Source organism: Neolamprologus brichardi, chromosome 9 (assembly GCF_056152115.1).
Source record: "Neolamprologus brichardi isolate AB-2024 chromosome 9, ASM5615211v1, whole genome shotgun sequence".
Lineage (NCBI taxonomy): Eukaryota > Metazoa > Chordata > Actinopteri > Cichliformes > Cichlidae > Neolamprologus > Neolamprologus brichardi.
The window spans coordinates 30569822-30595003 of NC_142112.1; the positions used below are offsets into that span (position 1 = coordinate 30569822).

At 39.8% G+C, this 25182-nt stretch overlaps 1 protein-coding gene across 2 annotated transcripts in view; it reads left to right on the forward strand.

The window, feature by feature from the left end:
- The first annotated feature begins 973 nt into the window (after positions 1-973).
- The window catches only part of cnksr2a (connector enhancer of kinase suppressor of Ras 2a), an 88993-nt gene continuing 64784 nt past the window's right edge, over positions 974-25182 (forward strand). For both annotated transcript variants that reach the window (XM_087846295.1, XM_087846296.1), the window contains exon 1: positions 974-1557. In XM_087846295.1, the coding sequence (XP_087702421.1) occupies positions 1494-1557 (64 nt within the window). In that variant the 5' untranslated portion in view covers positions 974-1493. The remainder of the gene's footprint in view (positions 1558-25182) is intronic.

The window sequence follows — 25182 nt, forward strand, 5'->3', positions numbered from 1 at the left end:
CATGGAAACCACTAGAAATAACTGATCCCAATACTATGTGAGATGGTATCTATGCTTATTCAGGACTGGATTAGAGTGTTAGAGCAAGCTTACATGTCCGATTTGTCTTAAGCTTGTCTTGCACTGCACATAAACTTTTGCCCATATATTTTGTATGTCAATATATTTATTAATTGTTTTTTAAACTTATGAATAAACTCACTTACTAAGAAATCTAATTCAGTTACACATTAGCAAGGATGTAGGCTGTGTTGTTCCTGGTTCTGCATTGGTGGAGTTGTCCCTAAACAAATCCACTACTGTCATTTGTCTGGAGCAGAAATGTCTCAGAACTTGGAAAAAGATCATGCTTGAAGTGTTTCCAGCCTCACCTGCAGTCTCTTTAAGATGATCTGAAATTTTCCAGGAACAAGTTTTAAGAATACTGCAAAGAAACAGCTGCAAGAGTCAAAATAAAGACAATAAATCAATTTGTATAATGTTAACTTAAATGTTCCAGTTTAACCCACATACAACCTAAATTTACTTATTTACAAAAGTGTAGGTCTTGTACCCTTCCAGTCAAGCAAATGTGGTGTAAATGTAAAACAAGTGTGTGCTCAACATCTACATGGAGGATTTCAAGGCAGAGAGAAAGATAAATGGTTTGAGTGGGCAGAGAAACGATCTTTGGAGTGGAGGTGGAGCGGTTGGCTGAGGATTCATTAAGTTTCCTCACACAGCAGCTGGAGCAGAAAGTGTGTAGGTACCCCATGCTGACTCTCCCTCTCTCTGTATGTAACACAGTGTCTCTCTATCGAAGACACGTTCTTATTAAATATCTTCTGAGAATATCTCCTCCCTCAATCATATCTGCATGACTCTATCACTCCGGTGGGAAATACACTGACGTGCGCGCGGAGCCACCCACAGAGCGCGTGCACGGATTAATCATATCTGGAAAAGAGAGAGAGAGAGGGAGATGCTGCCGGCTTTAAGTCCGGTGTGACTTATCTATCCTACACTGCTGCTGTTGGTAACGGAGCGGCTGCGCACACACCTACACACACTCCTCTCTCTCGCTCTCTTTACAGTACCACACACACACACACACACACACACACACACACACACACACACACACACCGAAGCGCAGGAGCGGACTAGCGCACTGGGAAGAAAGGAGAGAAGAGAAACAGAGAGAGGCGACACAAGTCAGACCTGCTTGAGCAGGGGAATGTGCCGGATTCCGCTGCGCACACACCCGGGCTGTCCAGCACTGAGGGCTCCACTGCGTTAACGGGAGACGACACAGGGCTGATACTGAGGCAGCGGGACCAGGACCAGAGAGGGACAAAGTAAAAAAAAAAAAAAAAGTAGTCACCTGGCTGCGGAGGAAATTAGAGAGGGAGGGGAGTGGAGGAGGGCGGGGGGTGTACCCGCCTCACAGAGCCTTGTTCTGGGGGTAACGCCACTGCTTGCGCGCAACGGAGAGTAAGCGCAAAGTTTCCTCGATGGCGCTGGTGATGGAGCCAGTGAGCAAATGGAGCACGAGCCAGGTGGTGGACTGGATGAAAGGTGGGCAGTAGAAACACACGCACAGACACGCACACACACACACACACATAAATACAACGATACAGACACACGCGCACGTATTATGCGCACGATTCATTTTTAAATTACACAGCTGGAACGCGTTCGCACACGGACCCGCACACACAAACACTGTCTCTGATCACGACTGGACATTCAGGCAGGGGAGATAAGAGGCTGACAAGTTGATTTGTTGTGTGGGAGGTGTGTGTGTGTGTGTGCTGATGCATCAGCCAGGCACCTGATGATCAGTGGGCAATGATGTAATGTGTGAGAGAGTGACAGCAGGAGAAACAAACTTCCTTGCTTAGAGCAGGGGCGGGTGTAGAAACTTTTGAAAGGGGGAAAGGGGGGCAGATCGACTGCTTACCTCCTCAGGTTGCTTCAGGCGAAATCGGGATTACATCAGAATTGCTTAGTTTCAAACGGCACACCTGTTAGTTCAACTAATCAACATCTTGTGAGAATCTACTAGCCGTGAAGGTCACAGCTGCAGGCATGTGTAAGGGTAGACAGGGATAGATAGGAGGTTGATGCCAAACTGTGAAACATGGCAAGAATATACTGACTGCTCGCTAGGTGTCGCTCTCCTGAGGTTCATTGATCTGAATGATTCGGAGGTTAGTTAGCCCATAATAGAAGGTGGCAGCCAGATGGCTCAACCAATCTGCCTTTTGTAAACACTTCCCAAGAATTAAGTCACAGAGTGTTTTGCAAACAGACTGTATATAGAGGATGGATGTAGCTCTGGTGCCATCACTCTGTGATAAGGGAGGCCCCACTCTGAAGCTTCAAGCTTTGCCATCTCGGTGTTCGAAGAGTGATGGGTGAATCTGTCTGAGAAACACAGGCAAACTGCTCCAATGGTAGCAACTTGTTAACTTGTCCCACCCTAAAACATACCCTACTATATTACTATATCCTCCTTTTTGCATCTATTGGGGTCAACAATTTCCAAAATGAATACCAAACTAGCTTTTGAGATTACGAATTCATCAGAAAGTGTTTTCTGAGGAACTGAGGGGTGTTTCTGCTTTGGTTCGTGGATAATATAAAATACAGCTTAAGCCACTGTAACATCAACCACTGGAACAAAAGACATCAATACTGGAAGATTCCTCTCTCTTCGCTGTAAAATAAAGCGATACAGGAAATCATTTGCACCTACAGCCATCAGGCTTTTCAGTTCTCATGCTAATAACAGATGAGCCACGGCTCTTTGGCAAATATCTCACTTTTCAGAACTGGTATATTTATCCAACTCTTATATACAGTCTGTGCTCTCCGCATCCTATGGTTCATAGGACTGGTTGAAGTTATCCAGTGGATGTAACTTGTGGCAGTCATCCTGTTCAACCAATCACCTGTATTTTAAAAAAATGTGATTCCTAAAGACTTTCCGGGGACAATTCCCAAAATGTTCCTATGTAACAAACAATCTATTTCACTAACTCATTTGCAGCTTATTCTGAAGTCACTGCTTGACTCAGTGTCACTATTTACTCAGATGTGATATGGAGTCTTCCTACTAATGGGGACACTTAGAAATAGCGCTATCTCCGTTTGGTTATCTAAGTTACGCAAAGGATTTTGTTGCCACTGTGTTCTGTGGAGGAAAGTTTGCATATCGGCACATATCAGGTAGCAAATATGCATATACAGTAGATCTGTGTTTGGCACACTAGATAGTTCTAGCGCTAGCTCTTGTCTCAGAGACATATTTTTAACCAACTTTGCAGCATTTCAGCAGCATCACGTCCCTCTGTGTCATTGTTTTGTGCATCTCTGTGTGTGCTTACATTTTGGCCCAGGCAGGAGGTGCGAGCTCAATATCACGTCACCACCCGCAGGGTTACTGCTGACTCTGGTTGCAGATGATGTACCAAAAATCACAAAGGAACAGTGCGTGCTTTTAGGATATTTTGGCTTCACTTTGTTCGGTGTGAACAAGCGGTAAAATGCTGTCTATCTCACTATTGAACATAGCTATAATGCTAATGCAAACATTTCACAGGCTCTTATTTGGACAGTAGCTCCTTAATAAATAAGTTTTGTTTCTTTTTGTTGAATCAAGAAGCGTTGCACCTTGGGTTAAACAAATCTGCACTTTTGGCTGCTTATTATGACCCACGCAGAGCTTTTGCAATGCACCACATGCACACTAATCACCTACGCCACTGTTTCTTGCGGACTGATTGTAACTTTAAAGATGTAATTCCTGTCGACTTTAGAGCTACTAAAATGAGATCGGTGAATACAGAGCAACAGAACAGCGTCTTCAAGAAAAAAAGACACAAGTTAAACACAAGCGCAAAACTTTAAGCCTGAGTGTTTATCCAAAAATGTAATTACGTTTTGTTTATAAGAGTGCTGGTGATACCTTGGAGTGATCAGACTAGAGATTATCGTCATGCATAATTCAGTAGCCGGGCTGATTAGGTCTATACCCAGGGGCCTGTGTGAGCATTGTAAAACTCTTTTGCACACAAAAAGAAATGGCTACTGTGCATTTCCCAGATCCCACACAGTGTGACGGCTTATTTTGGCTGCAGCTCGTTGCAGACATTGTGACGTATTCCAAATTCTGTTTTGATGTATGATCATTTAATTGCTTCTAAACATGAAGGGTAAACAAGTTACAGCTTTGGTGTTTCTAAAGTGGCTGTCCCTTTAGGCTCAGGTTATCTGCACCAATAATAATTTGTTCAACTTTTCACTTAATTCTCATGAAATAACTCGTTTAGGTTCTGAATGCATGAATAATATTGGCTCAGCCTCCCCAAAACCACATGCCAGGAGGAGACCACGCTAAAGACCAGTCCATTAATCACTTTAATATATGAATAACTAATTTAATTTGAATTAATGGCCAACTTTGGTGCAATAGGGACAAGTGCCTTGTAGAAACTGATCACTTTGGCTAAAATACAAAAAAATATATGAAGGTCATACAGGACTTTTTAAATTGGTCCATCCAATTTGTTACGTCATTGAGAAATTAAAGTGGGTTATAATTCTTTACTTTGGTGTTAATCAACTCTTCTGTCATATGGTAGCTGTCAATGTTTTAACGCTAAACACGGCTCACAGCCGAGCTCTGAGGTGATTTATGGGGCTGTAAAACAAAAGTGAGGGTTTTATCATTAAACTCTCACTCCACCCAAAATCTCTGTTTTAGAGCGAGGCAATAAAGGAGCTTGTAAAACGTCTGCAGTTTGCGCCTCTGACATGTTCAGCATGGTTTCACAGCAGTTACAGTGGACTGCAATGGTGATGGTTCACTAACCCCGCACCTTACAGAGGAGAAATGAGGTCTAGAGCAGAACACAAATGACTCGCTGATGGTCGAGAAGAAGAATTGTCTTAACCCTTCTCACCCTCGAGACCCCTGTACCCCAAACCAGCTGTAACTGTAATTAAATTGGAACTATTGTGCTTTTCTTTTTCCTCTCTCTCATATATATTCTGTCACAATGGTGGATGCTCATATTAAACAGGGTCACAATTTCATTTATGTTCAACAGCCCAGACTGTTTGAACCTTCCACTGACAAGGGGCAGCAAATCAGAAGGAAGTAGCTTTAAATGGATGTGGAAAGACTTGTTTCAGAAAGTGGGGGCTACGCCAAGGCCTAGTGTTAGGTTTATAAGGATTATGAGCATTATAAGGGTATCATCAATGTGTCTGACTCAGTCTTGGTAGGCTGCTGTTCACACGCTAATTTACATTTTTGATTAGGAAAAATTATAAGTGTTAAAACGAAAGTAGTAAAAAAACCTATCAGTACTTTTAAAGGAGAAGAAGATTTGTGAACTCTGCCTCAGCTTAGGCAGAGTGCACGAGCAGCAGAGTAACAAGCAGCAGCTCAGGTGAATGATGTTTTTTGCACACGTGCAACATGGCTCTTGTGGTTTATTTCCACACATAGTAAGGAGAAGTAAGAAATACCATCTGTTACTTGTAACTTTCTATATAAGTGATAATTTTATATGTAAATACAGGCAAAATTTTTAACCTGCAGTTATAGTTGTTTTGTCAGATGACATCATGGTTATGGAATGAAGCTATTTAATATTTAGTGCATTTAATTAGATGACAGAAACCTTTGGCAAATATCCCCTGTTGATTGCTACAAAAGCTCTATATAGGGAACGTACTATATTTCCATAAAGATACAATTCTACATAGAAGTATAATAAAAAAAATGCTTCTGTTTGAGGTGATGAAACGAGTTAGTCTTAGGGACTCACTTCCTTTTCTGTCTTACATATTTTTTGTACACATTGTTCTACATGTTAAGCTGTTCTAGCAGTGAAGGTCTTTTCAAAATTTGAAGTCGTGACCTTAGATTAGCATCAAAAATGCCAACATCAATCTTCCAAACAGGCCATTATAAAAAACTCAAACATGAGAATCCTTAAGTACCTACTGAATGACCTTTAAATTTGACCTATTGACCGTTTCCAGCCTCTTCAAGTCTTTTTTCCCCTGCTTTAATGCCAAGATGCATCATCGCTCCCCTGTTTTCTCAAACTCAGATCACAAAACACAGCCCACCTTCCAAATGCACTTTGAGAAATGACTAATGATAACTAATATTAGTAATAATTGTTATTCATCATGTCTGTTTGATGCACGAAAAGCAGGTCAGGGAAACCATTGACTCATGCGGCAATAAAATGCTTATTGAAATGGCAGCAAAAATGTATTTACATGATGCACTGTGTCAGTTCTTGGAGGCACGTTGTTGGATGGGTTATTGGTTGGTCATGTGCATATGGCATGTTTTTATACGTGCGTCTGAGTGTGTGTGTGTGTGTGTGTGAGCGTGTGGGAGGATGGTAACTTGTTCGTCTCAGACCGTCTGTGCACAACAGCTGACAGACGAGCACACCCGTTCTGAACAGAAGGCTCCACCCGAGTCCTCGGACATTTGCAGCAACACACACACACACGCCATGCCTTAGTGTGGTATTCAATTCATGCCGGGTCTCTCGGGTGTGTCTGTGGCGACAGAGGGAAACATGATAGCGTGCTTCTGTGTGTTTCTATGTGTGTGTGTGTGTACAGTAACATGTACAGATCACATATGCCAAAGGGGCCAAAAGGTCTGGGTATTGTTGACTTGGCAACAGTGCAGCATTGGCACGACAGATACTAAAACAATATGGGAGTGGTGCACTTCAATAGTAACGTGAGCACTTTCGCCACATTGATGGGAATGCTGGGAATCTTTGCCCACGTCGTGTTATGTTATCATCTGGTCACACACTGAGATGGGGAGAATTTCACCTCATTTCCCTTGCATGAATTTGGTCGCTAGACTTGGAACTCAGCAGTGAAATTGGCGTGACAGCATGCGAGCACATCTGATGACACCACTTGGCATGAGAGAAAGCTGCCAGAGTGATAGTCACAGCCTTTAGGATCAGTGGATTTTGGGTCTGTGGGCTTGATATGTCTCGGCTTAAGGTGAGGCTCACGAGTACTGAGGTTACATCAGAAAAAAATTAATCCAGAGTGAATATGCGGCTCTCGGGGAAATCATTTCAACTGTTTTGTTCTCTCAGAGGCTGAAAAGTTCAAGCAAGCTTCTGAAATTTGCAACGGCACGAATCAGCTCTGGTTCAGGGCATGTACTGAAGCAGCGGTAATGCTCAGTGACATTCACTGCATCAATTAATGTTTTGCTAAATGATTTCTTAACTCAATAAAGCACAATATTAACATAACAAATTAGAAAAATAAAATCAAAATGTGACATTTAAAAAGTCCCCTTTTTTAAATAGCTACTAATTTATGCAAACACTTTGGTACAATTGCATTACAATAGTTTTAAATCGAATAACTGGCAGATGGAGATAGAGGCTTGTAATAGTGCTCTACACGGACCATTAACGGAGACTTCACTGCCCTGTGTTATATAGTTTCAGCCTTTCCATTATGGATAAAAATAAATAAATAAAGACAAATAATGAAAAAATAGAAACAGGTTTCATATTTAAAAAGACTTTTGCAAGTTGTCTTTTAAAAAGGATTTGCTGGAGACAAAAAAGGCAGCCAGGGAGAACCAGTGGAGTTAATGCTAGCTTTATTAGCTACAGTAGGTAGATACACAGCAGCTGGTGAAAGCAGTGGTTTCCAGCTATAAATGAGTCACTCTCTTCTGTCTACCAAAGATTTACTTTTTCTTTTTATGAAGGAGGAGTCTTCATAAAACTTTGGGCAATGAAGGAATATGCCTTCTAGAGGCCATCACAGACCAATCATGATACAAAAAAGCAACACAAAATTCAGAAATGTTCACACAGTGATTTGTGTTTTAACGTATGTAGACACCGAAAGTGTTACATTTGTGTGGAAAATCCTCAAAAAATGGGCTGCGAAATAAAATTGAGTTGACAACAAACAATGATGAGCTGGTCCTGATGTTTCTAAATAAGAAGAAGCTGAAATTCTGGGTTCATCCAATACTGAAGACATGGCAACAGCAGGGATATTTCATGGTTTGATCTAAGAGTTGAAGCTGTATCATGAATGCATTCATACATATTTCTGAATGTCAGCGCAGCAATTTGAAGTCTTGTCAGCAGAGTTGGGACCAGATCGGAGGAGGCAAAGTAATGATTTCAGAGAGCCGATTGACTTGTAGCAGCGTCTAGCTGACGGCGTGACGCTAATTGGTGAGATCTATTGATGTTATTGATTCACAATAAAAAAATGTAAATTTAACCTCCTAGGACCTGGCGTCCACATATGTGGACATCACATTTTGGGTTATTCAGACCAAAATACTCAATTTTGCTCTACAAGGGCTTGATATCCACTTACGAGGACATTATACTGCTACTGTTCTATCGAAATGTTAAATGAATATCCTCATATGTGGCTCTCATTTTTCTTAGAAACAAAAATCAGGTAAAAAAAAATAAATCTGGTAATTCTTTGTTTTTACATTCATCGGGTCCCAATCAGTCCAAATATCAAAGAGAAAATAAAAATGCATGCCGTGGAAGAGTTCGGGTCTTAAGAGGTTAAAACACCTTCCTTCTGCCTACAAGCCCAGCTGACATAGCCACGTGGTATATGGTTGATGTATATGATTTTGATCTTTAGCCTGTTGACCTTCAATCCTGTAGGTGCTGGGATAGTTTCTCGATTTCTGAGACTTTCTGCTATGTAAAGAACAAAAGGTCAGCAATCTAGATCTGGCAGTACAACTTTCAGGTCCACAGGTGTCTGTAAATGCCATGTGTTTGGTTGCTTTGCTTCAAGATGTAGTTGAGTATCATAATGAATAGTGCACGGATATCACGTTGTAAAACCCCTCTGTTAATGCTGAATAACTTGCTGAGGGTGAATTCCAAGGAACTTAAGGCAGGCATCACTGTAAAGTCCTATTATCTTGGTTACTCATTAAAAACAAAAAATGAGTTTTTATGTAGGATATATATTCTGCTGAATTAGCTTGTGAGCTCAAAATATATTAGAACTGCTTTCAGCCTGATGGTAAAGTGCTAAAACAAAAAAGGGATTTATGACAGTTTTAGCTGTGTGGTGGGAGCTCTGTCTACTTTTTATCATTATCAGATGTACTAGTTAGTATATCTAGTGTGAACAGTATGTCTAATGTGAACTAGCATGGATAGAAGGAGCACAGATAATGTTATTGTGGCCACGTGGGAGTGAGCTGTTAACCCTTTAAGACCTACCATAGAACCAAGTCCACCAGAGCTTATATGATATTTTTACATGTTGTAGTGCCATTTTTGGGAGCATTTCAAGTTGCTATACATCAATACAACCATTATAGCCTAAATTGTAATAATATGTCTGCATTAAGTGCATAGTAATTACATAAATTGCAAAAAAGTGCAATAAACTACAAAAAAATTGAAAATCGTTTTTGTTTTTTTAACATATATTTCTAGTTAGAGAAATTTAAGAGGTTTATCCCTCAAAACTGTAAATACAAAAAAGTTGCACAAAATAGTTTCCCACCACAGGAAATTTATTTTAAGTGTCTTCATAGTTTTATTTTTGAAATACACCAATTTTTATATACTGCAGGAAAAACGAAAATGAATATTATAATGCAAATTTGCAAAAAACCCAGCACATGCATCAAAATAAACTATTTCCAGCAGTGCGATATGAGTCCTAAGCATCCCAGAAACCACACAGAAAGTCATAAAGTCAAAGATAACTTTTAAAAACACCAGTATAGGCTCACGAGGCCCTGATGGTAAAAAACTACATTTCCGCGAAAATTACATCACTTCCGGTTTCAGGCAGGTCATGGCGGACATGCGATAATTTGTCTATTCCAACGTAGGAAGTGTTACGAACAGCTGATCGGATCGGCAAAGCGTGTTTCTGGAATATTATGTTTTTGTTGCTGCAAGCGCTTTTTATGCAGTTTTTGCAAAGCTATATGTGGAAGGAAACTGTGACCGAGGACAAGCTGATGGCATAAGATGTAAGTACAACTCCTCTGGTTTCATATGCAAAAACAATTATTGCGCTAGCTTACGTGGTTGCAGTTCTACCGGGATTTAAAAGTAGTTACGCAAAATGGAGCGTGCAGCTCTGACCGGTTTTAAAGGGTTAATAAAGCCATGATGATTTGAAACTTGCAGAGAGAAAGCTTATTAAAGCACATTTGATGGCAAAATTGGCTTCATAAATGTAAAAAAAAAAATCCTGTTTAATTTTGAAATTGTTCACCTTGTTCTACTTCCTCCATTTTTCTTCCTACCAGTCTTCTGTCAAACTGTGCCCCCCATCCACTAATTACTCACCTAACATACAGCCATGCTTATGTTTGTTACCTTTCCTATTTTCTCAGCCCATCAGTCAGGCTTTCCAGCAATCCAGCCAGAGTTTTGACTGATCTGTGAGTTTTGAACTGTTTTTGGACCTCTTGGCTTCCTCTTTATTATTATGTTTGCTAAATGGACTTCCAACCTGTCTGTGATGCCAGCAGTAAAAGTAAGATACAACTGTCCTTCTTTGTATGCCAAATCCATCCATCCATTCTCTTGCAAAATCTCTTGTTTTGTATTTGCTGTTGGTTCATTTGCGCCCAAACTATATTAAAATATTTGAGTTTTCTGGTTGAAACATTTTTATTAATAAAATGGAAACTGAAAGTCAGAGGCTTCTGGGTGTACTGCCATGCAGCTTGACACAGATTGGTGTTCTGTTTATTGATTATTACACTTCTAAAGATAGACTAATTTCTTTGCCTTTGCATTGCCTAGAGCAAAGTTCCATTCTCCTTGCTTCACGTGGATTCTTCCACTGACTTTTCATGCATGAGTTTTGTTTTTTTCTTCTTCTTTTTTCTTGGATGGGGGAGTTATTTTTATCTTGCCTAATTACTGACTGATGTGATGGGGAGGACTTGGAGTAGATGTAATATTCAAACAGCGTTCAACAAGAAGCAGAACTGTTTTTACAGGAAGAATTTCTTTAGTTTATTTCCCCATTGCAAAATCTTCCCAGATGACACTGGGATTCAAATGGGCAACTTTCCGATAATAAACTCACTTTTAACTGCTGTTTCTCTTTTTCTTTTCTTTTTCTTCTTAACATCCTGAATTTACAAATCCCGGGAACAGAGCGAGCATTCGTCTGGCTTTTATTGTTACCGAAGCTTTAGAGCCCTTGGAACAGATGACACATAACCTGACTGGGAGGGCCAGCTCTTTTATAGGACTCTTGAACATCCCAGAAGTCAGTGCAAAATCTAGCTTTATTACTCGCGTGTGCGTATGACAGAGAGAAAGAGGGTGTTTGTGGGAGTTTGGCTCGCCTGTTGTTGTGAAAAGTGTGCCTCTGTGGGAGTCAAGTGTGTGAGTCAGCTATGAATCACACGTTTTGTACCAGTTAAACCAAGCACACACATGATCTTGCTCCTTCTCACACATGGACATGTATGCAGTACATACAGGGATGGGAGTGCATGACTGTTCAGAAAGAAACCGTTATACAACAAACCTACACAGAGACTTGCACCTAGCTTGTGACTCAATTTAAAAATGTTTTTACTAAATATACTGTAGATCAGTGATTCACCACACGGGCACTTAATGGTACTTCTGCACTTCCAAGTGGAGCGCTTAATTACTGTGGTGTAATTCAGCTAATTCGAAAAATGCCAAAATTAGACTTTAAATAAAAAATAAATAAATGCACATATAGAGCCACCCGACACATCAGCAGAAAATGTGTTAAGTGAATAATAGCAGCAGATCAACAATAATGAAACCTAAATATAAATGTTGAGGTGTGGTTAGGAAAAAAAAAGTCTATAACAGCATAGACTGTACGTAAAAGATAGATGCAGCCACCATGATTTCACCTGCTGTTTTGTGAACTCTGTCCTGGACACCACCACCTTGTTGTAGCAACTTATCAATCGCATATACTGTGACGTCCAGTGTTGGACAAGTTACTTGAAAAAATGTATGCAGTAACTAAATAATGATTACCTACCAAAAAAGTAATCCTGTTACTTTACTGATTAATTATTTTCAAAAGTAATTAGTTACTTAGTTACTTTTAAAAACATTATTTATCCCCTAAATAGGTAATAAAGCAATAGATCTTTCAGCCCAATTCTACTTTTTCTGCATAATCCATCATACAAAATGTAATCAAATGAAAAAGTCTCTTTTTAAAACTTGTTTTATTAGTTTTGATCTTTTAACTTCATGCATCAAGCAAACATTAAATTATATGCAACATTCTCTTTTTTTTGGGGTCACATTTTTGAATTTATTTTAGACTTTATTCAGTCCGCACAGGGCCAGAGTTTACATACAAACTGAAATATACATATCTACATATCTCTACACATCATTGCACAAGCACTTAATAACAACAACAACAATAATGTACTTCAGTAATATACTTCATAACTCATAACTGTTCACTGTCAGTCTGCACACTGCTGATTTGTGCACCTTTTTAATTTTTTCTTTCAATATATTTTTATTGATTTTATAATTGAACTATACAACAATCACCTTCAAGAGAACACAATAGAAGGTGGACAGCAAGTCAACAAGGTGGTAATACAGCATACATAAATGTTAAAACAGAGTACAGTAAGTAAGTTTATTCTTCAAGCTAATGACTGGTTGCCAAATCTTATAAAACACTCTCTCTCAGTTAGACAAGGTAAACCTGATTTTCTCCAGGTGGAGTACATTTCCAAATTCTCTCAACCACATTTCGAAGGTAGGAGGTTTATCAGACTACCAGCAGAGAAGTATCAGCTTTCTAGCCACAAGTGTAGTCATTGACACAACCTGCGTCTCTGTCTTGTCCCTTGCCCATCCTGGTTCAGACACCCCGAGCGATGCTGCAAAGGGGATACATGGGACCTCCCTGCCAATGGCTTTGGTCAGAAAATCAAACGGATGATTCCAAAAAAGCTGTAGTTTTTGGCATTGAAAGAAAAAGTGAGATAAAGTTCCTCGATCACTTGAACACTTAACACAGAGGGCTGAAACGTTCTTATATATTTTTTCCACTTTAGTGGGAGAAAGATGCAACTTATACACAACCTTGAATTGGATCAGATTATGTCTAGCATTTATAGAACTACAATATATATTCTTAATGCACTCTTGCAAACATCATCAGTAATATTGACCCCCAGTTCTTCCTGCCACTGCTCCCTAAAAGTATCAGATGAAGGACTGTATATATCTAGTAAGGCCCTGTAAAAGTACAAAATTCTAATCCAATTGATAAAAGAATCACCAAATCCAAATTTGGATAATACAGTAAACAAATACGGCCACTCGACCTGATCAAAAGCTTTTTCCAAAGCTATTACCACAGAATCATCTGAACGCCTAGCAGGACTATATATGAGATTAAATAATCTACACAAATTAAAATAAATGTAGCGGTTAGGGATAAACCCTGTTTGATCTGGATGTATAAGTTTAGCAATATGATCTTTAAGGCGGTTTGATAAAACTTTTGTTAATATCTTGGTCTCAACAGAAAGGAGAGATATAGGCCGATAGGACGAGACAGCGATCTTTTTTAAGAATCAATGAGATTACACCATGATACAATGAACTTGGCAAAGAGACAGACAATTTTGAATAGTTAAACATACGCAAAATCAGAGGGGCTAGCAATGAGGTGTAAGCTTTATAAAACTCTGCTCCAAAACCATCTGGCCCAGGGGCCTTATTATTTGACATCTGTTGAATAGCTGTCTTAATCTCATCTAATGTGAAGTCCGCCTCCAAATCTGCAACTGCCTCATCATCTAATTTTGGGAGATTACACTTTTCCAGAAAGTCCTCAATTAATGACTGACTCGCAGAACTTTTAGAGCTATAAAGATTACGATAAAAATCTCCAAAACAATCATTTATTTGTTGAGGGTTTCTAGTGGTCCGCCCATGTTTGTTATTGATTGATAGTATAGTTTGTGATGCTTGTGTTTTTCTAAGTAATCTTGCAAGTAACCTATGAGGCTTATCACCCAATTCAAAAAAAGTTTGCTTACACTTAGTGATTTGAAGGCAAACTTGTTTGCTGAGCAGAGAATTATACTCACACTTCAATTTAGTAATTTTGCCCAGTAATTCTGTTGTGGGAGAGGATTGATAAGTTTGTTCTAGCTGCTGTATATTTGATTCCAGATCCTTCAAAGACATTTCCTGGGATTTACGTTTAGCTGCAGAGAACGAAATAATGTGGCCTCGAATTACCGCCTTCATACTCTCCCAGAGAATTGCATCATTAACATCACCTTTATCATTATCATTAACATAATCCAAATCTTCTCCAATTTCTTATGAAAGGTCTCATCTTTAAGCAGAGTTGGATCGAAGCGCCAGTTTCTTCTCTGTAAGTTGGCTAAATCTGCTAAGTCCAGTGGGTTTCCTTTCTCCGTCCCCTCCGCAACTCCAAGGATCCTGATATTCTGTCATCTTGACTGCAACTCGAGGTCATCCAATTTTTTGTGACGTAAATCGTATCCTTTCTGGAGCGAGTCACAGAGCGCCTCTAAAACGGCAATCCTCTCGTCATTTCTCCTTTCTTAATATCATGTATCCTCCCAGTTACAGTGGAAAGAGTGGCCTCCATAGTGTTCATTGTGGTTGAAATAGCAGTTAATTTGCTATCAACCGAAGTCTCCAATCTAGAAATTGCACTCATTATGTTGGCTGACGTCAGGTTAGCTACTTGGGAAGTCACGGGGCTATTTGCACTTGGCTCCTCAGCTAGCGCGTGCTCGTTAGCCACACTCGCTCACCTTGATCTTCTCTGATTTTTCACGGGCTTTTGAAGCTTTAGGTTTCGCCATTGTTATAAAGTATATACAAACGTCAGGAATCAACAGAAAGGTGTCAAAAAACAGATGGATATGAATAAAAAAAATATAGGCTGGTTTGGAGCTCTTTCAAAAAACGCTTTACGCCATTGCTTCCTAACCACGCCCCCATATGCAACATTCTCTGACTGGAAGAAATTTGTTTAACATTTAAACCTACTTTCTGCACATTCCAGCACATAAAATAAAATTGTTTTTTGTGTTTACGCTCACTCTTTCAAATAGATGCACGTAAAACACAGCAGAAAATAAATAAAATCAAAGACTCAGCAGTCCTGTTGCCCTATTTTCACCTGTATAGCAGGATGGGGACAGGCAGAGGTTTGCCCTGGTGCAGGTGTGTCACAGCGGTCAGTGGAAGGATACAGCAGTTTGTCTGTGAATTTCCCATTCCGTGGTAGCGTACTCGGAGCTTGCTTGGAAGTTTAGGGGTTTTTTTCGCTGTAAAAAGAAGTTTTCTTCCCACGCACAACGGACACTAATGTTTTTGTCACATTTTATGGAATCAAACTCAAAGTAAGATCAGTACTTCCACGCTTTAAACACTACACAGTCATACTCTCTCCACACTCGATATATTATCCATTTTTGATCTGCACACAGGTGTTGCCACAAACGTCGCACTCGCTTATGTCATTTTCATGAGACACTCTCGCAAAAAATCACGGTTTTAGTAACGCAGTAACACAGCGTGCTTACGGGAAAGTAACAGTAATCTAATTACCTTTTTTGCAATAGTAATCCCTTACTTTACTCATTACTCAAAAAAGTAATCAGATTACAGAAACGCGTTTTTGTAACGCGTTACTTGTAATGCATTACTTGTAACTCGTTACTTGTAACGCGTTATTGCCCATCTCTGGTGACGTCACCCATGGATTACGGACTTCGCATTTTGAAGATTGATTTTATTATTTTGGGTTTATGTTATGTTTTTGGAGCCATGCTTGGATAAGACAGTGTGAAGTTATCAGCTAGCTTGGTTACCAAGCTGCATCTGTAAACTGTGTGGGTGAAATAAATAAAGACAAACACATCTGCTAATTAGACCTGAAGGAACAAACCAGTAAGATACTAGAAATACCAAAATTTAAGGCAACTAGACTGAAGCTTAACCTTTGTAGATGGTCTTTCGAGCTATAATATTAGTCAGATAATCAGTGAAAACTAGTCTGAGGCTGTGGGGATCAACTCCTTTTTGGAGCCAACCTGACCAGGTCATAGAGGAAGTGCAGTTTGTGGCACTTCTGCTTTGGCTTGATGTTTCAATCAGGAAGTAGTGGTTCCCTAAATTATTCTGTGTTTAATTATCCACTTTACTCTATGTGGTCCTCTGCAGAGCCTTCGAAGTAAAGATTGAGACCATAAACATAAGCAAAGTGCTTACTGAGGTCATAGGTCGAGAGTCATTATCTCATAAACACTTCTTTTTTTTTACCCGGAGGCGTAATTAAAAAAACTTGCCTGCTGAATGCACTGGCTCCCCTGTTTTTTAAAAGTGCCAGAAGCATATTGGGCAACACCTACTGTATTAAAATTAAACATATCACATTATCATTGCAAATAAAGCATTAAAAAATATATTTGAATTGAGTAATTATACAATTCCCAATGATTAGAAAATCAGCAGGGTTGTGCTCATCCAGTTCTTTATTGATTCCCTCATTGAGTCCTGATTTTCTTCTTTCTGCTTTGGCTTTCAAATCCTCCCGTACCACTCCTTTGTGCATGCAGAACTGCAGCGAGTTTGACATAATTTTAGTTGCAAATACTTTTCCATCATTTTATTTGTCAATTGATCTCCTCCACTCTGGTTCACCCATACTATTACAGCTCAGCCAAAGACTGTATATAAAAATCTAGATAGCTTCTCGATCTGAAAGTTTTTGTCTCCATCTCTAGTTTAAAACGTTAGGAAATACAACACCATGTTCATGTTCCACCTTAGTGTCCATAAGGAGGGTAAAGCATGCTTTATCCACAACGTTGCCTTAAATACATTTATTTCACTTTCACTGGATACGATGATAAACATCTTTGTTACCATAAATATAACTGTAGTTCATTTAGTAGCCTACTGCTCATATTAAGTCTAGCAGGTATTGACCAAACTGTTGTAAATTGTTTACCCTCTTCTTCGCTTCAGCTGACATGTTTGTGGGGGTATATTTGACTGTTGCAGAATGAATTCTATACAGCAGTCATTATGCTGTGTATATTAACTGTGCAGATCTGCTTCACTTTCTCTCGTACTGCGTGGGCGTGTGTGCTCGTTGATGCCACTTACAATTTGACTCATCAGTATTCGGGGCATTCACGCTCTCCCTCACTGCCAGTGATAAGCGATGCTGATTATCAGTGAACTTTTGCCACACAGTGCATCGCTCCCCTTCTGTTTTGCCTCTCGCTGCCTCTCTCAGCAATAGTAACACTTTGCCTGTGAGAGCCAACATTGTTTTAATCAGCTTCACATCTATTAAGAATCAGCTGCTATTAACACTCATTTAAACCTAAGTGGTGGAGGCAGGGCTTAGATGTCTTACTTGAGTAAAAATAGCAAAGCCACAATGTAAAAGTGCACCGCCTGGTAATATAGTGCATGTTTTTAAAAAGGGTTTGCTTTACTGGAGGTAAAGGAACTAACTCAAGCTCCGAATCAGTGCTGCAATGGTTGCTTTAATAGCCAACTTATCATCCTCTGAGAGTAGGCAGAACACAAACGCAGACTCAGAATGAAGTTTGTTGATTTATTTACAGTCTCTATGAACAGTTTTCAAGTAAACGCTCCGATAGACTCCACTCCGTCCTTAGGCTCAATACCGAAACAGACTTCTTTGTCCTCCCGTTTGCAATTCCTCCTCGAGGAAAACAGGGCAGGCTCCTGGACAGAAGAGAGGAAGGTAAGAGGTGCACACACATAACAGATGAACAGACTTACTGAACAGAGGTGAGTATCTACCGTGGCTCATTTATGCTCTGAAAGAATGACTGAAGGGAACCGACTAATAATCAGATGAGGACGCAGGTGAGATGATTGTTGCAGGTGCACCAAGCCGAAGGGCGGAGACCAAGACAACCCCGCCTCTGAACAGGTAGAGCGCGGTTACCACCCACACCCACACACAAGACAGACAGAGAGAAGGAGGGAGGGGAGAGAGAGTGAAGTGAAGCGAAAGAAATTTGCAGGAGAGCCCAGAGGAGTGGAGGACTATGACACAACAAGTACTGTATTCTATTTCATTTATTATTCATTTTAATAAAAGACTCACAAATGGAGTTGCTCAAAGGAGCTCGATATTGTAAAGAAAAGACACCCTTTGTGAGCCAGAACTTGGCAACAGTGGGAAAGAAGGACTCTGTTTTGACAGGAATTTAAGTAAGGTCTCAATTTTAATACTGTAGTTACTGATATAGAGTGTATAGTGTAATATACTATACTATACTATACTATACTATACTATAATATAATATATATATATATATATATATGTATATATATATATATATATATATATATATATATATATATATATATATATATATATATGAAGGAAGAACATGTATTTAGATGTTCATTATAAACATATTTTGACAGAACGGTGCTGTCACTCTTAAAATGAACACTGTGAATTGTACACTTGATGTTTGATACCTAAGATTACACAGAATAATACCTTTGTCTACAGTGAAGGTGAAAATTTAACATGAATAAAGACAAAATGTAATGTTAGAACACGTAAGGTCTAACCAAAAATCCTCATCATCACTGATATTGACTAAAGACTGTATGTAAAAGATGGACATTACCAGCGGGGCATCATCCACTGGTGATAGTCCTGTTATGTAATGCACTCACGCTTGTATTGTGGTCATATTGGTCACTCCAAGCATTTTAGACCTCAGTGGCACAAGTCTAGAGACTCGCTGCTCACACCCTAGCAACCTCTGGTCACTAGGGAAGAATTGGTATTCCCTAGCAACATAGCATTGCATGGCTTGGATAGGTGTGTGATTACTGTATGGAGGACAAGACTTAGACTGACTTTGGTTTCACTCACCAATATTTAAACTATAGAAACAGGGAAATTAATAAATGAATAAATACAGAAATAAAGAAAACTATTCAATAAGTAATTCATATTCCACGTGAAAGACCAACACAAAGTGGTGTACACGTGAGAAGTGGAATGGAAATCATACATGATTCCAAACATTTTTTACAAATAAATAAATGAATAGTGGGGTGTGTGTAATTATTCAGCCCCCTTTGGTCTGAGTGCAGTCAGTTGCCCATAGACATTGCCTAATGAGTGCTAATGACTAAATAGAGTGCACCTGTGTGTAATCTAATGTCAGTACAAATACAGCTGCTCTGTGATGGCTTCAGATGTTGTCTAAGAGAATAGTGGGAGCAACAACACCATGAAGTCCAAAGAACACACCAGACAGACCAGGGATAACGTTATTGAGAAATTTAAAGCAGGCTTAGGCTACAAAAAGATTTCCCAAGCCTTGAACATCCCACGAAGCACTGTTCAAGCAATCATTCAGAAATGGAAGGAGTATGGCACAACTGTAAACCTACCAAGATAAGGCCGTCGAACAAGGAGAGCGCTGAGCAGAAATGCAGCCAAGAGGCCCATGGTGACTCTGGATGAGCTGCAGAGATCTACAGCTCAGGTGGGGGAATCTGTCCATAGGACAACTATTAGTCTTGCACTGCACAAAGTTGGCCTTTATGGAAGAGTGGCAAGAAGAAAGCATTGTTAAGAGAAAACCATAAGAAGTCCAGTTTGCCACAAGCCATGTGGGGGACACAGCAAACATGTGGAAGAAGGTGCTCTGGTCAGATGAGGCCAAAATGGAACTTTTTGGCCAAAATGCAAAACGCTATGTGTGGCAGAAAACTAACACTGCACATCACTCTGAACACACCATTCCCACTGTCAAATATGGTGGTGGCAGCATCATGTTCTGGGGGTGCTTCTCTTCAGCAGGGACAGGGAAGCTGGTCAGAGTTGATGGGAAGATGGATGGAGTCAAATACAGGGCAATCTTGGAAGAAAACCTCTTGGAGTCTGCAAACAACTTGAGACTGGAGCGGAGGTTCACCTTCCAGCAGGACAAACATAAAGCCAGGGCAACAATGGAATGGTTTAAAACAAAATATATCCATGTGTTAGAATGGCCCAGTCAAAGTCCAGATCTAAATCCAATCGAGAATCTGTGGCAAGATCTGAAAACCGCTGTGTATGTGGAAAAGTTCAAGGGGGCTGAATACTTTTGCAAGCCACTGCATGTGTACCTCAGGTGACCTGAGCCAAACACGCAACACAAATCACATCTGAGCAGTTTGATGTCTTCTTATCGAGTGCTTTCATGCTTGTCAGTGGAGGCTGTGAGCCGAGATATCGCTCATCGACTTGAAGTGTTTGGAGGTCCAGATAGTGGAATCAATTTGTGGAGTTTCCTTCCAAAATGAGATAGTAGTGAGTAGTGAAAAGAATGATTTCTTATCTTCAAAACCAATTGCTGGTTGTTCATTTTAAACCCACAAAGCCAGGATATATTTACATTTTTAGTGATAAAACTTGGTGTCTTTTTCTTTTTTTTCCAATGATGATGGGTTTCAAGCTTTCACTTTTTCATCTGACCCGATGTATGGCATTCTGGGACTGAAAGCTTCATTTAGATTTAACGGCTAAGGAGGAGGGTGTAGAGAGCGACAAATGCTGTTTTGCTGGTTGCTGATGAGAGAAGGAATTTGTGTGTGGGAAATAGTTTGCATGCAATTTAGCAGCTGGCTTGTGTGGGGTTTTTTTTTTTTTCCTGTTTGCCCTTTTTTTCTCCCCATCCTTCTCTTCCTCTGCTCGCTTCCCATCCTGCTTCGTTTCCTCATCTTTGTTAGTGTGGTTATGATAGATGAGTGTATTATAAAGCGGTGACTTGAAGCAAGGGGAAATCAATGCTCATTCCTCAGAGGTGTGTGTATGTGTGTGTGCTTTCCAGCTGGCTGTTTGTTAAGGGGTTAGAAGCTGGATACATTCATTGTTTTGGGAGCCAGGGGCTGCAGCTGAACTGCTCTGTCTTGATCTGCTTTCCTTTGACTCAGTAAACACACTCTGGCCAGACAAACACGCACCCACCCACTAAAACGCTCACACACTAGCAGATCTAGAGAGACCTGCCCACATGTACAGCACAGACGTTACACAATCCAGCAGAGAGTAAAGTCTTACCTGGTTTGCTGCCTAATTGCTCGTCCATTACTTCTTCTGTTCTCAACTCTTTGAGTTACAAGGTTTTTTTTAAGGTCCTTTAAGGACTCTGAGCTGGACATGAACCCATAAATAGTGGTGACATGAGAAAACTTTGTTTCTGAGACTGTAGTAAAACTTTCTCCTTTTTATTTTCAGTTGTTTTGCAAACAGGTGTGTACTTTTCGCATGCATGCTTAAAAAGCAAAAGTGGGTCCTATCCAGATTATAATATCAACCCTCTAAGATTCTCAGTGCCTCTTCAAATCAGATATCTGGGGAAATGAGCAGCTGCACAAAGCGTCGGAACAACAGATGCAAACTCCTTGAGAAGATTCATGCAAACTGAAAGTGAACAAAAATTGCTTTAAACAGGTTTCAGATGTGGTTAGTGGGACCAACCATTCACAGATCGCTGATTTCTGAAGGCTGAATCTGCAACAGTGTGTTTGTGATCACCTCAGGCAAAATAAATGGTCTACCGAGGTATGTTGAGCTTGAAGCCAGAGTCATCAGTGTCACGAAGTAACGCGTTACTGTAATCAGATTACTTTTTTCAAGTAATGAGTAAAGTAAGGGATTACTATTGCAAAAACGGTAATTAGATTACCATTACTTTCCCGTAGGAACGCTCCGTTACTAAAAACGTGATTTTATTTTATTTTTTGTGATAATGCCTCATGACAATGACGTAAGCAAGTGTGACGTTCGTGACTACAGCTGTGTGCAGATCAACAATGGATAATATATCGCGTGCGGGAGAGAGTATGAGCGTGCAGCGTTTAAAGCGTGGAAGTACTGACCTTACTTTGAGTTTGATTCCATAAAAAGTGACAAAAACATTAGCGTCCGTTGTGCGTGGGAAGAAAACTTCTTTTTACAGCGAAAAAACCCCCCTAAGCTTCCAAGCAAGCGCCGAATGTGAAATTCACAGAGAAACTTGCGGATTCTTCCACTGACCGCTGCAGCACACCTGCACCAGGGCAAACCTCCGCCTACCCCACTCCTGCTTTACACGGGAAAATAGAGCAACAGGACCGCTAGTCTTTGATTTTATTTATTTTCTGCTGTGTTTTACGTGCATCTATTTGAAAAAGTGAGTGTAAACACAAAAAAATATTTTATTTTATGTGCTGCAATGTGCAGAAAATAGGTTTAAATGTTAAACAAATTTCTTCCAGTCAGAGAATGTTGCATATAATTAAATTTTTGCTTGATGCATAAAGTTAAAAGATTAAAACTAATAAAACAAGTTTTAAAAAGAGACTTTTCCATTTGATTACATTTTGTATGATGGATTATGCAGAAAAAGTAGAATTGGGCTGAAAGATCTATTTATCACCTATTCAGGTTGTAAATCGTGTTTTTAAAAAGTAACTAAGTAATTAATTACTTTTGAAAATAAGTAATCAGTAAAGTAACAGGATTACTTTTTTGGGGAAGTAATCAGTAATTAGTTAGTGATTACTTTTTTCAAGTAACTTGACCAACACTGGTTATCAATGCCACTGAAGGAAGCACAGCTGCAAAGTTACAGCAGAGCAAGGAGCACCACAGTCACAGTAATTTGCATGCACTCGGCCGTTGATGCTGAAAATGCAAAAATATGTTTTTATGCTTGCTTCTAATCTGCTGCTGAGTCTTTTTTTTTTCTACTGAGCACACATTAAAAAAATGGTTTTATTTGTAAGACAGTGTCAGGCCTCATGTATCAAGTTTCAGAGCGCTAATGTGCAGCTGTCACGGCAACACCAGGCAGTAAAATAATGATTTTCTGCAGCGTCGCCTTCTCACTGTGTTGCCTTTTTCTGTTATTCATATATACACACATACATACCTACGTGTGTATATGACATAGACAGAGTTGATAACCACCATTGTGAAATCTGTTATCTCTGACTGGGGTTTTTTGTTTAGTCAAGCCAGCTATTGCAAAGAAAGCCCAGCTGTGTTGAACTTGCTTTGTAGTACACCCCACCGAACAGCAGATGAATGAGGCTGTTGTGCTCACAGTTAGACTGCGTTCCTGAGATGACCATATTAAGGATATCAACTCTCACTGACATCAGTCGGAGCCAAGATTAGAAAAAATCTGTGGGAGGATCTTACATCTTTACACGGATTGCTTAGTACATCAGTGATACATCAGTATTTCACACTTTTCTATGTTTAGCATTAGCATCTAGCACTGCAACTGTTTATGACTGAGAATAGAGAAAAGCATAGAAGCTTCCCGTCAACTGATTATCAAAGTAGATATGCAGCAGCTCTAGTCTCAGACATTCACCGGTTTCAATTTCATTTCAGTCTTGGAAGAAAAGTATTGCAGACGTTTAAAACCTGTGAGTTCGCAGAGGTATAAAGTCTTAATTAAAGGCTTCGCTGTGCTTTAAGTGAAAAACTTGTTAGATTGCCTAAATGCCTTCTGTCATTTGTCATGACTACAAATGCAGTTTGTATGAACAGAGGAAAGGCTGCATGAAAAGGATACACACAGCCAACCTGCTAATTTTACTGCTTACAACGCTCAAAATATCAAAGTAACGTGATTCATCGATTTTTGAGTTTTCCCACCTCGTGACTGTTGTTACTTTTCTTGTTCACATAATTACAATTTTCCTGTGAAGCTAATAATCAAATTGTTTGACTTTACCCCAGACATCCTTCCTCATGCAACCCTCCAATTTGAGACTGCACTAGCAGTGAGAGTACACTAGCTGGTGACCCCCGTTCATGAGGTTGGGGTTGTGTTTTGCTAACATTCACCTCACAAGCGAAAGGTCACCGGTTCACACGCTAGCATGCAACCCCTGCTGGTTATGAGCCTGGATAAATGGGAGGGTTGTCTGGTGTAAAAAATCTGTGCTAAGCCAAATATGCACACCAATCTTCTGAGAGCAACTCTTTCATTGACCTGCAGCTAACAATCACCTCATTTTTGTGAAGCCTGAATATCAAGGGTCACAGCTGCCAAAGTGAAACTCAGAGAAAGAAAACTGTTAGGGCAAAAAAACCACAGTTACCCAGGCAGTACTGATGTTCTAGTATATAGCCAGGGTTTCATTTTCCACAGAATTATATTGCAGCTCTAACTTGTAGATGATGTATGTAAAAGATATCTTTGACAAATTCTACTATAATCTAGCTTTAATGTTCACAGCAGATACTTTTAAGACTGTATAGAAAATAATGCCAAACACTGAATGTCTGGAACTGCGTTGCAGTTAAAAATGAAGCCTTTACATCCAGCAATTTATCATTTTTTTGTAACATCTTATCCAACTTAGGATCACAGGGGGATGCTGGACTCTATCCCAGGTACACAGGGTGAACGGTGGGATATTCCTTAGACAAGTCTCCAGTTCTCACATCTAGAACCATTGCCAAGTTAGAACCATCAATTAACCTAACAAGCATGCATTCAGACTGTGGGAAGAAACCCAGAGGAGACCGACATAGGCTGTAGCTCCACACCAAAAGGACCCAACTAAGCAGGAGCTTCAAACTCAGAAACTGAAAACTGCACCACCGTGCTGCCCCACTGCATTTGAAATGATTGAGGAAGATGTAAAACAGGCCTTTCACTTGTGGAAAAGAACTCACTGAATCTAAGAGATTTCAGAGTAGAAAATCACCTCCATATATCCTGTTAGCACTGAGGTGGAGAGGCAAATAGACAGTTTCATTCTTTCTTTCATTTCCTTCTCCATTCCCTTTCATTTCTTAGTAAAACAGCTTTGAAACTAACACATACACAAACCGAGTCCCAAAATGCCTTTTGTGGCTCGGTTTGTGTATGTCTCTCTTAAACCAAGCTCTGTTTCCTACTTTACCTTTTGCTACGCTTGTTTTAAAACAGGCAAAATGTACAAAACTGCGAACAAGCTAAAACGTCTCAAAAACATGACACAGCAGCTGTTGTGTTATATCAAACAAAATGGAACAAGCAGCAGTAGAAAAACTGGCATTGCATTTTTC